Source organism: Falco biarmicus, chromosome 4, assembly GCF_023638135.1.
Source record: "Falco biarmicus isolate bFalBia1 chromosome 4, bFalBia1.pri, whole genome shotgun sequence".
NCBI lineage: Eukaryota > Metazoa > Chordata > Aves > Falconiformes > Falconidae > Falco > Falco biarmicus.
The window spans coordinates 17535935-17552430 of NC_079291.1; the positions used below are offsets into that span (position 1 = coordinate 17535935).

The window sequence follows — 16496 nt, forward strand, 5'->3', positions numbered from 1 at the left end:
ATTTCCAAAGTCAAACTTCCTTTCTTCTTTCTTCAGCCATTGCTGTCCTTATTTTCTGTCCTTTACTTCCCTGTTGTTTTCCACATGAAGCAGAGAGAGGGGTGCAATAGGGAAGGCATAAAAAAAAAAAAAAAAAAAAAGTGTCATCTGGATGGGACTTCTGGAAAAAGTTTGGCAGAATTCTTTTTTGTTGTTGTGCTATCTGGAGATTTCTGTGGGATGTAACCAGCCATTTCAGCTGTCTCTGAGCACAGTGTCCGGAGTGCTGCCAGTGCAATGTGTGTACTATCTGCAAAGCACTGGTTTGCTCCAGATTAGCAAGAAGGGGATTTTTATTTATTAGCAAGAAGGTAGCTTTATTCATTGCTATCAATTCCTGTCAAGGCCCACTTTAGCTAGAAAAACTCATTAGATGGTCTAATAAATTCTTGTGAGTATAGTATGGCAAATTGTTTCAATTTTATAATGTTCATTCACCCAGTCAGATTCTGTAGGATCTAACGAGAGTCCAGAAATAAAAAAAGGCAAGGATGATATACCAACAGAAAAACTTATCCAGTGACAGTAATATGAATTTTCATTATATTGCTTGATACCATCCATGGTTTATAGAGCAGGTCTCTATCCCCTTTGTGCCTTACATGAATGTTCCCAGGTAGAGAGTCTATTCTTGTAAGGCAAAAGGCAATGTATTCACATCAACAAATCCACATGTCTACCTTAAGAAAAGCCATTTCAGGAAGACAGACATTTTCGAAGTTTGAAGCACAGTGGGCGAGGCTTTCTCTGGAATCACTTGGCATTTTCATGCCCTGGGAAACATTCTGAGCTCCAGCTTCACGCAAACCTTTCTGGCAAAGCCAACTCTCAAGAAGAGGACCGAGGGGAAACCAACACAATGTGCTCACCCATCTCGAGCAATGTGCACCAGCTAGTCTTCACAAAGGATCCCTTGAAAATTTCATTATGAAACACAAAACCCAGCCTGAGGGGAGAAAAAGTGTACTGCCTTAGAGACATCAGCATCTTGGAGTTCAGGGTTCACTGACAGATTTGTGGGTCCTGAAGGATGACTGGGCACCACAGGGCTCAACCAGGAATCTGTGGGAGGGAGGCAGACATAGCCTCTGACATCAATAAAGCAAGATTATTAACAGGGAGACCAAAACCAGCCAAATTCTGTGGCTTTCCACTCTTTTAAGCTGACACACAACACTACCTGCATAATTTCCAACTCTGATTGATTGTACTATAGCTTGGATATATATAACGTTTCCTTCAGCCTGTAACTTCTGCTCTAGCCTACCTGAATTCATTACCATACATTACACAAATTCTTTGCATGACTACAGGCTCTGATGTGACCTCTTTTCACAAAGAAAGAGTCACCATATCTAATATATAATCAATGTTTAGAAAAACATCTCTTAAAATGCGTCTAATGATTTTGGTCATCCTTATTTTTAAAAGAAGTCATAATACTGTATTGTTTGAATGTCTTTTTACTCTAACATCCTAGTTAAATGAAGGAAATAACCACTTAAAAAAAAAACAAAACACAAACTACTTTTCACATCCTTCGCTGGCTGCCTCTCACACTAATACAAACCACTTTAGAGTTGGGCTTTTTGTGATTAAATTACAAAATTGATTTTAAATTGCACAAGACATCTTGTGCAATAGCAATGACCCCAAACCATGACATTTGTAACAAGACTGGCAATCAGAAACTCTGCCTCAGACAGATGTGGACCGTGAGTTTACTAAAAGGTCAGTGCAGCAGTTCCATTTCACGACGGATGCATTTCATAAATGTCACTGATGTAAACTAGCCCTGTTACCAAAACCACCTTCGAGCTTCTGCAGCGACTGCAAATAGGCCACTGCTGTTGTGATGGCTACAACCTCTGAACCAGAGCTGTCAGCCCTGCTGTCCCCTTGGCACCACAGCTCAGGGGACAACTCTCCTACCCCAACACCCAGCCACACAAATTTCAAGAGTGACTTTTAGGCATGTGTACATTAGCAGCTATGTGCAGATATGATCCAGCCACTCCAGGAGAGCCTGAGAATAGGCTTAAACATATCCACAAGGCTAGGCTCAATAAAGCAGGATTGCAGCCCAGATCTCCAGCCCCAGTGTCACCTGTCTCAGATCATCTTCTGATAAGTCTAGATGCTTTGTTTCTACTTGGCTTTTCACTTCACAGCCTAGGAATTACTTTATGTCCCCATATTTTTCGTCCTGGGATGCTCTAAAAGAAGCTGAACTTCTAAGAGCATGACTCAGCTACCTTTGAAAATCATTTCCATCACTGTGACTTACGCATTCAGACTCACTCACTTAAAACACAAACCATGCACAGAAAGTAATGTTGCAGTTTTTCATGTGCTCCCCAATTATAACTGCTGCGCTTCACAACTAGGCTTAAGGGGAAAAGGCTCTTATTCCAGCTGTCTCTGATTTTTATTGACATCAGTCTTGCTGGACAGGGATGGGTGTCCCCATTCATTCAGAGATACTGAGTGGCACACAAGTTTTCAAGAGTCCAAAACATGGGCACAGCTAGTTCAGTCCAGGTCATCTTTAAAACCCGAAAGAAGTGCCATAAGTAAAACTAGCTGGTGTTCTCGGTCCAAAAGCTAATGAAACAGCTGATATAAAACCTGTCATCATCATTTGCACTATGGCTGAATGGGTATGAGAACTGAACTACTTACCATTTCCATCCACAAAATTCATGTAGGCAAGAACTTCATGCACAGACAGCAGCAGATGTAAAAACTCAGTGTCCCTGTGCTGTCATTCTTACAAACAGAAGACCTGAGCTTTCAGACCTCTTGACCTGGAACTGTCTGCAGGCTTCAGGGCAGCTCTTGAAGCTGTACTGTCCTCATAATCAAATTCCTGCTTCATCAAAACTAGTCTGTGGCCGACAGATGGGTTAAATATATGGGAGAGAGAAGATAAGCAAAAGACAGCTGCAGAAAATTAGAGCAAGTTCAAAATTACTCCTGGACAAAGAGAATTTGCCACTTGAGCCCAAATTCAAAACACAGGACTTAGAAGAACAGGAGAATATTAATGACCGTGCAGCTTAAAGGATCATTTCCTAATTGCTCTTCTTCCCCATCTGCTCAGGGCTGAATGACAGAAAATCCTCAGGGCAGATGTTGACAAGTTCAGACAACAGTCATAATACGAGCGCTTGCTTGTTTCATTTTGGAGACTTTTTCTAAACAAAATTAAATGAAAGAATGGGGAAGGGACTTTATAATAGTAGATCCCACTTTCCACTAGTTCTGAAGATCACTTGACTGAGAAATAGCCTGAGGTGTGGTTCCTTACCCTGTGGCTTACTCCACTACTAACCTCTTGAGCCAGGGCACAGGGAAAAAAAGCAACTGTTTGTCTCCATTTGTGTTGCTACCAATCATTGGAGTGGCTGCTTGGTGGCTCACTTACCTTGTCAGGCCAACCACCTTGCCCTGAAATCACGCCAGCATGAGTAGCTGCCATTTTAAGCAGTTTCCAATTGGATACAGAAAACTGTGATCGCCTGAAGGTAGCTGTGGCACCTTGTGCCTTCACAGTCACTGTGTCTGCTGTCTGCCACCAAGGCTAGTCCCCAGCAACAGCCGATTCATCAGATGAAGTCCAAAACTCTGGATACTACCATGCACTTCTCTGGGGTTACTCCGGATTTACACTGACCTAAGAAAGACAAGAGCCAAAATCTAAGGCTACAACTTGTGGCAGCACTCACCGAAGGGGATAAGGACAGGAGTGGCCAAAGATGGTGTTGTGTTCCCAGTTTTCTGAAACCACAAGGTCTGGAGCAGCTTCAGGGCTTTGCCAAGCTCCAGCAGCTGCCACAGCCCCAGGAGACCTCCCGAGTTGCACAGGATTAGGAAAATGTAGCATATTGTGGCTAGGCTTGCTCTGCCCCCAACGCAGAAAAAAAGGAAGGAAAGGAGTGGGAGAAAACTGCCGTCTGGGGATGACACATGCAAAGCTTAGGGTATTAGCGTGAAAGAATCTCAGCTGGAATTTGGGTCAATTCAGATCCATCGAGTGAGAGTTCTTACAGAAAGGCCTCATACTCCTCATGCCCAGTGAACATCTAAAGTTACTGCTGTAGCAGAGCACTCCCACTGATATCAAGGAACACACAAACCAGCTGCAGAACAAAAAAAACCCAACCAAAAACTCGAAAAAAGACCAAATGAACCATCCTTTTTCACTCCAAAAAATAAAGAAAACCAGTATTCAGAATACCTAGTAGTTTTCTTTTGTCCACAAATCATTCTGCTGACAGTACAAGACATCAGGAAAAAGCACTCTATTCCCACAATATGTTCTGCGTGGCACCAGAGGTTAAGCAAGAAATTCAGCATGGCTAGTGAGCAGTGCAGAGCTGCTGTAGGTCCCTTCTGGAGATCTGACAGTTTGCGGGATTCTTTGGCCTATGCAAAAAGCTAAAGGTGTTGCAGACATCTTTATTTAGTAGGAAAATGCAGTGATGGAGTCAGGCATTAATTTTACCCAGCCAGCTCTAGTTATGGAGAAGCTGCTAATGCTCATTTTCCCCTCACAGCAGCAGAGATCAACTGAGAAGGGGCATCTCTCAACCAGGATGCTCTTTCCCACTCTTTGATACTGTGCCATGCTTAGCCATCCTCAGTCTCATGCTTCTTTGCAAGTTTTCTCTCTTATAATTGAAATTTTCATAGCCTTTCTTAGAGACACAGACCAACATCTAGCAGCAGTCAGAAATATCTTTCTGTGTACACATGCTTTAAACTTCTCTGTTTCCTATGCAGAGGGAGCAGCTGCTGTGCTAAGGATTCATGACACAAATGAGTTTGACTGTTTTGCAACAGAATCTAAACTAAATGGCATCAATTCCATGCCTCTTCCACACTTTCCATGTTATTTAGCCCAAACAACAATACATTAATTTTTTTAATTGCTTGTCAGCTCTGTTGGTGTGCTCAGTAATTCTGCCCCAGGGGTACAATCCAGTGTTAAGTAGGTAGCTAAAGTAATAAAATTAATGAGTCTGCTTTTAAAACTTTTGTTTGTAGGTACAGATGCACCTGACCATTGCCAAATACTGGAGGTGGCAAATATGAAGCAGCTTCACCGCTTTTTTATGACCTTTTATTTCTCTCTTGCAGCACCAGTGTTGCTAGTAAATTTTATGTATGTAGCAACAGGACAAGCTGGCCCAGAATTCAGAAGCAGTATTTAGGTGTCACCATGCCATTCATAACAGTCATGCTGAAATGGATTTAGCCAGGAACAGTTTAGAGCCATTTTTGTTCATTTCATACCTTCTGAATTATTGTAATTAAATGCTGTAAATGTCTATCAGACAGAGCCTTTGTGAGTGTTTAGTCCAGACAGAGAGCTTTAAAGACCTGGCACTGACATCGTGGGGAATCAGCGAGTTGGTCTCAATAGGACCATCAGTTTTCTGGCTATTTTTTAACCTTGTTTGATTAGTAGGAAATACATAGTTCTTTGGCACAGATGTATGAAAACAGTTCTTTATTTTCTGTGTCTCTGTACTCAAGTGCCCAGTCTAAAATACCTGTGCCACTAGGCTTTCAAACGGCTTGGTTACCAGCAGCATCCCAGGAAGGGCCCCAAAATGGAAATAACTGAGATCACAAAGGTCTTCAGGAAATGCAAACCTGTACCACAATGTAATATTTGTGCTATTCTGAAGACCATATGGTTTCACTGTGAGTGCCTCCATTTGGAGTGTTATGCAAACATGCTTGCAGAGCTGGATTCAGATCACACACTTTGGTACGCAAAACAGGTGCGAGGGCTGAGTAAATAACATAACTCACCGCTCACCTGAGAAGTGCATGGGCTCCTTAAACACGCAGAAGAGAATACACCTGCGTTCATATCAGCTGCTATCAGTGACCCACCTTGGCATCATGATTGCTTTTCACCACCACCAGCTAGTTCATAATCTGAAATACCCGTTCCTCTCATACACAGACAATTAAATCACAGTCATTACAGTAGGTTGAGGTCACATTTCAAGTTTCAAAACCTTTGATCCACCACAAAGTTCTTAATGATTTTAACATCTCCCACATACCTGTGGCACTTCAGGGAGGCGGGGGAAAGGTAACTCTCTAAATATATAAGTTTAAGTTTCTTATCAAAGCAGTGAGAGTCTAAAAGGGATTGTTCTACTTAAAGAAGTAACTAGCAGGATGTTTAATCCATCTAATAAATAGCCTGGAATAATTTGTCGCTTTGATCATGGCAAAGAGTTTATTATTTCCATACCTTCTTTGCATTCAGATTTGTGTGACTTCTGAAAAGGAACACGATGGCTTTATCAAAGTATACAGCGGGAAGAAGAAAGGCTTTGTCCCCATAGACATCTTAGAAAACATCTGATTCCAACAGCCCGCTTGCTGCAGTAGGAGCCCTCTGTTGGCAATGCCCGCCTGCCTCATCTCACACTGTGTCAACCCAGACGGGCTGTCTTGCAGATGTTCAGGGAAATAGTGAGAAAACTGCAACTACAAGAAGAAAAAGACATTTAGACTGCCACAGCAACACTACGAAATAAGAAAAGCAGAATGTTTGAAAGACAATATAGTCAGAAACCACTAGGGAAATGAGAGGTCCTTGGATACTAAAAGGAATAAGGTAAGGAAAAAGAAAGAAGTCTGGGCTGATTTCTGGTGCAAGATGGGTGTTACAGCCCTGATGGAGACAGACAGCTTGTTCTGAAGGACTAAACTCACGTCCTGTTCTTGTGTCTTAGAAAACTGTTGGACTGCTTTCTTGTTTGAAGTGCGTATTTAGGGGGGAGGGGGGAAAAATACCATTCAAACTGTCCTCGTACTACAGTCCAATGCTTGTAGTAAAGTGTGGCTGTGGTTCTGCAGTTTAGTCCCCAGTATCAACCGATCAGTTTAAGCGTTTAGTCTCATAACAAAGCAGTTCGGAGACACCACGTGAACGTCAGTTCAAGAAATGCACTGTGCCCTGGAAATTGGCAGCTTTCTCTTTCTGTGCAATCTTCCCATAGGAAAGAGTAGCAAACCTGTGTGTCCTTTGTTTTCTCGGTATGCGAACAAAAGCTCTCAGCGTATGTTGGGTGTGATGGCTGCCCTCATAGCTCACAAAAATAGCTGGTCCTCTGATTCACAAGCCTGCCTGGAGCTGTCCCTCTTTTTCCTGCACCTTTATCTGGTGATACAGAAAATGGGTGAAATGCTGGGAGAGAGCCACAGGCTTAAAGCGTTTTATATTTTTCTGTGTTTATTGCACTTAAAAGATTTTATATATTAATCCTATTTATAAAAAAAGTAAAATGGTTATCTAACCCCCAGAAGACAGAAAATGCTAGGAAAGGACAGACTGCACATAGAAGTGAAGTCTGTAATTATCAAAATCCAGAACTCGTGACAGAAAGGCACCGAGTGTCTTAGCATTGTGTTCACACACCAAAGGCGTCTTCGTCATTTGCTAGATAGAAGTGTTGCAGATTCAGCAGTGACTACATTGGCATGAATTCCTCCTTGGCATAAACCACCGTGAGCATCCCATAAACCTTCTCCATCCTAGTGAGACTGAGCAGACAGCTCTGGGTTGTCCATGTAAGCCTCCATCTTCAGACATGTTTTGGGCATATGAACCTTTTATCACCTGGAGAACAGTCTGTGGGACCCACGGATCTTGACCAAATCATACAAGTCAGCCAGAGCCAGTACTGTTGTAGAAGAGGGGCCTTAATGAAGTTTAAAGACTGGGAACCTAATTTCCAAGTATTTAATTGGATGTAATGGCACGAAATACACTTAAACATCTTAGTTTGTATTATGACATAGAGATTAAATCCTACCCCAAAGCTTCCTGCTGAGTTCATGCCTTATTTGACCAGCTTGAGACTGAATGCCAGTCTTTAACTGCGATTAACCCCAAATTAATTAATGTCCTGAATCCCGATGCTGCAGGAATAAATGCACATGCAGCAAGGCTAGCACAGGTCTTTGGAAAGCTGACATTAATTCTAAAAAGAAGCTACCGGTCCTGCTTCCATGTACTGAAGCAGATCTAATTTTTGTTGCACCGCCCAGTTCTCAATAGTTTCCTGATCTTACTCGAAGCCTTACGAAATCCAGTGCGACTTTCCACACGGCCAGAAGTTCCCGGAGCAGATCAGTCTTCAGCCACTTAGACCCATTTTACAGCTCTTACATATCACTTAATTGCAGGGGTGTCAACTGCTGAAACATGGTCCTTCGTAACATAAGAAGTCTATACCAACTATTAATATCCTCCTGGCTGATCAAAAGTATCCAATTTCATATCTTCTATGGGAATATCAGCAACTTATAATTATTTTTTTTTTCAGTTCAAACAATGAACATTTGCTCAGCTCATTTTCTTAGTAACCAATAAACTCAGTGAGAGGACAGACAATTCTGATAAGCCTTAAAGATCAAGAAGAAAAGCAGTAGAGATGTATTAATCCACTCTGATTTATAGGATTATTTTTTTAATATATATTCAGCTGTTCAAAAGAAAAACTCAAGTGTTTGTTAGAATCAAAATATTTGCTACTTTTGATCAGGCCTGTCAAGTGGACGAAGGAAATCTGTATTAATGTGCTATTGTTTACATGATTGTATCATACTGTGATTCCCTATTTCAGTCTTCTATAATTTCAATTTGTCCCTACAATGTGCATCATGCTATTCAAAGAACTATATGAATATTACCTACAACTCACAATGGCCTTTAATTAATGTCAGTTTGATTCCTTTTGATACTGAGCAATAAAATAAAATGACTGAGTAAAAACAAGACAGACCTTATGTGGACTGTATTACATCTGAGAAAGCATTGCTTCTGAACCAAAGCTTTCATGGTTATCTTTTCTTTGTGGGTTTTTCTTGTGTTTTTACTGGGCTTTTGCTGCCATTTGATATGTAGATGTAACATGCCTAATTTAGCAAGAAGCACAATACGTGAGTCTTACTTTAAGCATGTGATTCGTTGGCTATTTGCATGCTTAAAGCTGAAGCACCTTGCTGAATTAAGGTCATTTTCCTTACATTTATTTTGGATGCCTTACTCTGAATCCAGATGAATATCCTGACATTTTTTTCCTAACATATGCAGATCGCAATAGATACTGCATTAGCAGGCAGTTAGAAGTCAGACAGAAGATGGAATGGACTTTATCCAACATATGCTCAGAAAAACTGAATTTTAGGAGATAAATACTGTTCAGATTTAATTTAATATTCTGCTTAATAAAGACTATGCGATGGATGGAAGGAGAATAGAAGCGTATGTTTCTTGGGTTCTTTGCATCAGACTACATCATTTTCAGTTATCCACCTACAAGAACATTCACTAAATCCATCAGCAACAGATGTTACTGAGCATTTTCATTTAAAATCTACAGCACTTGCATTTGCCACATTTAGCAAACCATTTCTAAAGTAGTAGTTCCGCAATATACGTAGCATGTATAGGTTCGGAGTGAAGTTTTGTGGTGGGGCCATCCTGAACATTTGTTTCTGGCAGATCAGAATGTATTTTAAGCCATTCAACATCCCATCACAGCGTAGAACTAGCTACAGAACCTTTTTGTAAGTGCTAAGTACAGTTAATCAACATGAGTTGAGGATGAGCTGCCTGAATCACGATCTCCTCCCATCTGTAAATAATACAGTATCTCGCTTTATTATCATCTTTCTCTACACTTGGCTGTTTTGGCTCAGTGACTTCCTTCAGAGACAGATCATGCAGTGCACGTTCAGCTGTGGGCTCACTGCCCCCAGGGAACTGAGACACTTATTCCTACGAACACTGTGTATCTTTAGTATTGCTTACAGGCCTTTTTTTTTTTTTTTTTTTTTTTTTAATTATTTGTTGAGATTCAATTGACTAAATATAGCTGTGGCATCAGAGCAACCTGCACATTGGAGGTCTGTAAGAACCACGACCTTCTGAAGCAGACTCCAGAGACTATGTAGACTGTCTAAAATGGAACTAGACAGATGTTTCTGGAAAATGAACCCAGCTCACTTATTTTAAATCTGTGCAGACAAGTCTCAAATTATATCTTTCCTTCCCCAAAGGGCACTGAATAAAGGCAGCAAGCCGTATCAATCTTATCCCATTTACATCCACTGTAAGAAGAACCCTTGAATGACACAGAGACTGAAGTTCAGCTTTATCTTGGAAAAGGCTAGTCAACGTTATCGTTCTCCCAAATGATGTAATTTGTCTGATCTAACTGTAAATGTCTACAACTAACCTAGTAAATTGATTTGCTTTCACCCCTTCCCAGAAAACAGAGTAACATGGACTTCAGTACTATGGTTCATCTGACCGGCTGAAGACTTCTGCTTTTGCACAAGCTAGATTGTGCCCTGCAATCACCACTTTGTGCCTATCAGCAACCGAGGGAGCATTGGATAACCAGGTCAGGTGTAGAGCTCCACAGACATAACATCAGGGCAGAAGAATTCTTAGCCTTAACTTCTGGATGTGCAGCTGTAACATATATATCTCTGTCACAGATACGTTACACGTGTCTTGTACTTTTTACAGTGTCTCTGAAGTTACTAGTCATGGTTATTAGTAATGAGAAAAAAAAAGGTGCATTTTTCCACCTTTTCTTTCTATAGAATTTCCTTTACCATCTGGAGGATAAGGGTTATTAGAACATTTTACATTGAAATACAAACATAACTTTAATATCATATAGAACTTATCCTATTAAGGACATTTTAGTTTTAAGTACTGAACAGGAAGAATATTAGCATGGCCCTATCCCTGCCTGCAGAAATAACAACTGTCCTAAAGTTCCAGGAGCAACAGTAGCACGTGCTTATCACGTGCCTGGGGAGGTAGGTTTGTGTGTGGTTCATTTTCTACTAACATTTCACAGCGCTTCTGCTGGACAACATTCTGAGATGCTACGACCTGCCAGAGGGAGTAGTATTGACCCGTACAATCAGACCAGAGTGGTCTGGTTCTCATGGTCTCATTCATACATGACAAAAACCAAAATGCAGATATGTATTTTCTATTCACTGGTGACACACTTATCAAATACCTCTTACAGCAATGAAAATAAGCACAAAAAAGTGAACAAGTACCAAGAATGTCAGGTTCTGGAGGGAGGAGTGGGAATGAAAGTCCCAAGCATACTCCTTGTATACTTTGCTCTACTACAAATAGGTACAGAGCAACACAAGTGTTTTAGTTTCATATTTGAAATATTTCACAAAAAAATTTAGTCCCAAATCATCCAGCTTGTGCGCACTACATTTTGTAAAGCAAGGAGAATACGTATTTTCCCCTGTGGGAATAGACGTCATCACAACATTGAGTTTTCCATGGCTAAGAAGAACATCTGAATCTAAGAGGTACATGAGAGTTATTTTTAAACCCATTCTTTATATAGAAGGCTTTTATGTGCCTAGGGAATGAACACTTGGCAGGGTCTCCACAAAAAGGTCCCAGAAAAAACTATAGCAGGACTGCTTCAGGTCAGCACATTTGTCCACCTCCTAAGTGGCCCAAGGCTCTTTATATAACACCTACCTAAATTAATGTCCTTTGTTCAACCAAACAAGCTTAATGTAATTTCATTTATGTAAATACAGTCAACACATAAATACATATATATGTATATCATGCATTCATTAACATCAACCCAATGGCAAGAGCACATGCCCTTAAAAATCTGTCCTGACTAATTTTTTTTTTCCTTATCTTAATGTGCTCAGCATCTAGTTTGGATGGTACTTGGTGGCTGATAAGTACTGAGACAGACAGCTGTACAGCCAGGGAAATCTAGCCTTGACAAGCTTTATGTCTGACAGACAAAGCGTATAACACATGAACCCAGAGTTACGGGCAGTTGAACTGCAAATACATTGAGCACAGCCAGGATACTCAGCTGCTCCGAAATGCACGCCACTCATCCAGCGCAGTTCGGACTGCATGCCACACACGAATTGGTAGCCTGAAAACACTGTCAGAACAACATGTAAATCACACCGCTTTGACCTCGCTGCCTCACAATAACAAGATACTGAAAATAAATAGCTTCTCCTCAGGGGCCTGAGAGAGAGGAAACCAGCAGCCATTCCTGGGGGCTTAAATTTTTATTTTTTTCTTTAAAGTGCTGCTCAGTCCCACATACACACTATGAGGAGGGCACATATATTTACCTTCATTAGAATGAAGTAAATCAACATCTGAATAATTACTATGCTACCAGAAGTTCGCCAGTGGGTAAGGTCAGAGGCTGACAACACAAAACTGAAAGACTCTGAGTGTTGCTTCATCACAAACAGGAAAAAATGAGAGGCAGCTGTGGGTAAAACCCAGCTTTTAAAAGAAACAGTGCAGTAGTTGTACTGAGGCAAACACTTCAGTGTGTCTTTTCTATGTAGCCCCTGCTCTCGGCGGGGCCGGTCCTGGCAGGGTGGCCGTGGCTGGGGCTCCCACCCCATGCCCACAGCACTGGAAGCGTGGGGGCACAACTGCAGAGCAGACCTCGGGGCTGTTCCCGACGTGCCCAGCCCATGCCAGCCAGAGCCTCTTTCCAGCTGCTCTTCCTTCCAGGGATCATGCCAGTTCTGTTGCTGGCTGGTCACTAGCTTGCCCTTGTGTCTGGCAGGAGGAAAATAACCGAAGCTATGCCAAACAAAGCAGCCACGAGGCAGCAGTCTCCAAAACCACGGAGTCTGGCTTTCCTGCACACCCCTGCAGCGTTGCCCATGCAGCACACCCCCGCTCTTAAATGTTTGCTGTCGGGCAAGTTGTCCCCAGAAAGGCAAGGCTGGCACTGGCCCTGGCTCAGCAGACTTCCCATATGGACACCTTCTATGAACTGGTTGGAAACTCTTATTCGGAGGGATACGGGGCTGCTGTAAACTACATCCCCTCCAGCACTGGGTATGGAGAGGGTCCACTGCCACCTGATCAAGGATGGAAGGGGAAAAACAGACACTACCTTCTTTGACCCTTTGGAAGAGGTTGGGGTCTCTAAGGCTCAAGTATTACATGAGTTGTAATAAACATGGGAGAGCAACTCCTGTTTACAGTCTGTTCACATTATTTATTACTTGGTGTCTCCACGTTTTGGCTCAAGAAACGCAAAGTGAATGCAAATCTGTCCTGCTCTCCCACTCATTCCACATCCTACTCAGCTACTGCCTTGTGTCTTCATGCTCAGTCTTGCAAAGGTCTCCCACCCCTCCCTGGCTTTTCTCCCTGTGTCAAAGGCAACCAACGCTTCCTGTGGATATTATCCAGGGTACAGTGGGAAATTCCCCCCTGCAGGGTGACAGGGCCAGGCTTCTGTGTTGATAGTGTCCCCTGGTAAACAGCAGCTCCCTGCAGACACTCTCATTCATGCCATGGACACCAGCACCCAAGCAGAAGGAAGGGAAGGAGGGCAACGATCTTCGTTAGCGGTTTTGTGTTTTAGGCAGAGCCTGGAGTGACTTGAATATAAAATGCCTGATCTCCAGCTGGACAGCATCCAGCCCCAGTGATGTACCTGTACCACAGTCACGTCTGAAGTTGGCCAGAGCAGCAATCTGGTTTGCCATTCATTCCTGCTGCAAGGAAGTATAGGGTCATGTTTGTATTTTTAACACCATAGTTGACCACTTAACCAGAAATCACTAGATCCCAGATGGGTACTGGGAAGGTGAATTATCTGATTAGTGGGACTGAGCGTGATCAGGCTCCTAATCACCCCCAGCAGACTTACAGGCAAGCCTAAAGTACATCATCCCACATTAGTAGGCACAGGGGAGACCAAGCTGACAGTACGTGTGGTATGTATTACCCAAGCACAGCTATCCACATTACTAAGTATTGGATGAATTGACTAAGCCTTTTGAAACTCAGAACTGCCAGGAATGAGGCATTAACTGCACAGGGAAGAAGTGAGTCCAGGCTATTATAGTGTAAAGAGAAGGTTACCCCATAAAAATAGTACCTGGATCCCATGTGTTCAGTCTCTTGCGTAACTACAGACAAGGTAATTCCTACAAAGGTACTGGAGCTAAGATGAGACTTAATACTGTAGTGGGAAGTCTAGAGAAGCACACTGGAGTAGGTATGGGGGGGGGGGGGTCAGTATTTATATAGTTCACAGCATTTTACCATGTAAATAAAATGGTAAATACACAAAAACAGCCCAAGACAAAATTATTAGTTGACTCCTACTCATCATCTTGTACATGCAGCTTTTAAACCATCTGCTGTAGTCTTTCTGTAACAACATGCAAGCCCTGTGGTCTCTAGAGGCTGCTGTAACATGAACCATCAGTACAAATGGCAGGCAAATTTGCTTTACTAACATCCTCAAACTCACTCACAGGTGCTTTATAGAAGGAACAGAAAATCAGTTTAATTCCTGTACATAAATCTTCATTGGACAGTAAGACATTTCCTAGAGTCTTCCTTAGAAGGCCAAAAGCTCTCGCATGCCTGGACAGGAGGAGACTATTTTTTTTTCCTGAAGGCTGCAGCACCAAGACTATCACCACCCTCCACAGCACTTGCAAGGCTCTGCTTTTTAAAAACCTCAGAGACACAACAAAGGACATGTGCTGGCCTTCCATCTGAATACCAGGACTGCAACGCGACATGCAAGCCTACCCGCAACATTAACTGAGACGTTCTTTGTATCCTGCACACCTCTATGCATTTTGTACAAAAAACAATGGCACACTGGGCATATCTGTATCTACAACCTGCTCCATGCAGACATAGCGAAGCCTTGGTTCACCTTGGTAAACCTTGGTAACACCGCTGGTGTAGAGGGTGAATGCTAGCTGTGAAGAAAGCATCGCTTCCCAGTCTGTGCTTGGGCAGTGCCCATATTGTTTTCACAGGTCACAATGCTCTAGCTTGGTTTCTCCAAAATCCCAGTGACCTCTACACTGACTTGTGTGACATTATTAAGGATTGTAAAAATTGTAAAAATACAGTCTGCTTCTCTGCATAATGCACACCCACAAACCCAATGAATATAACACATTAGCTGAGAGATCAGATGCTGGCACAGACACACGGTTCTTCATCTGACAGCACTGTACTTACCCCTTAGATTTCAGCTGCACAAAATCTGCTAATTGAGAAGGAAGCTCCATGAGGTCTTGAGATGTAAGAGCCCTTTAAGAAGCCTTCCTGCTTCAGTGCCCCAATTAACCCTCTTATAGATTGAGCACACTAATGCTATAATGAAACAATCTGCAGCGGACCAGAGGCATCAAAGAAGCCTCTTGCCTGCAGTGCCGTGCCTGTGAGCAAGCTCCTCTGCCTGCCAGATCAGTGCAGCCATGGGTGGTGGAGGTCATTTTGTTCTCATTTGTGTAGGGTGGTTCCACCTGTGAACTAAGCCAGGTCATCCTCAGCCCCAGAGAGTCATTTTTGCAGGCAGGCATCACCAGGCAGTGGTCTTTGCATGTTTTAGCTTAGAAACCAGGGAAATATCCCTTGGCCCCTCAGAGTCATACCACTTCCATAGCCAGCTTTCAAAGATGTTGCCCTCCTACATGTAAGATTTCACCCTCTTTTAAGCAGCACCACTGTGGCTTTGCTCTCAGACCATTCAGGGAGAGACCTGAGAAGTCGATGGAGCAACACCTAAGGTAATGTGGCCTCTGAGCCTCCACAAAGCATTCAGATTCAGCGCCTGCTAAGTGGAAATCCAAACACAGATGGGGTAGGTATCTTTCCCCCCCCACTGTCTTGGGAGCAAGACAAGGAAGAGCTGTCAGTGCTAATGAGATATAGAGCAGGTGATGTAATTATCATCTGAGAGCCTGAGTAGGATGAGACAGATGTTGCTTTCAGGGTCCGTTGCTTTATTAGCAACACCTGCTAACCAGCCTACCTGATACCCCCCTAGCCCCACCAGATCCAGCCTCATATAAAGTGATTTGTTTTGAGTAAAACTGAAGCACTTTGGGTGATATCAAAGCCATACTTGAGCCTGCCCTTAAACAGTGAGAATTCCAGCAGGAATTGAAAACAGGGTCATAAATTACTTTTAAATATAGCAAATATGATAGTAAATATGCCATTCCTGCTTCCTGAGAATCTATCTCCAAGCTTGTACGTCACCACAAGTCCCTTCTTCCCAAAACAGGATCATCAGCTTTGCACAGAGCTGTGGAGGAATGGTGACTCTCTACTCATCTGCAGGCTGCAAAATAAGATAGTTAACCATGGATTTGAGGTTATTTGAGGCAGGATGGCCCAGAAGACATCCACCTGATCTGATTCAAGTGGTGCTGAGGAATGGAGGCAGCTCCCACAGTGGTGGGAATGGCACAGGGAGACTTGGGGTATGTGGAAACCACAGTTGCACATCACATCACAGTCCAGCACTTGTAATAAGTCTGACATGACAGATCATCACTCAAATAGGCAGGACATGTTTGGGAACTTGATTTTG

The 16496-nt window shown here is 42.6% G+C and overlaps 1 protein-coding gene across 3 annotated transcripts in view; it reads left to right on the forward strand.

Moving 5' to 3' along the window:
* Positions 1-9319, forward strand: part of STAC (SH3 and cysteine rich domain) — a 74825-nt gene extending 65506 nt beyond the window's left edge. For all 3 annotated transcript variants that reach the window (XM_056338025.1, XM_056338026.1, XM_056338027.1), the window contains exon 11: positions 6332-9319. In XM_056338025.1, the coding sequence (XP_056194000.1) occupies positions 6332-6430 (99 nt within the window). In that variant the 3' untranslated portion in view covers positions 6431-9319. The remainder of the gene's footprint in view (positions 1-6331) is intronic.
* Positions 9320-16496: the final 7177 nt, after the last annotated feature.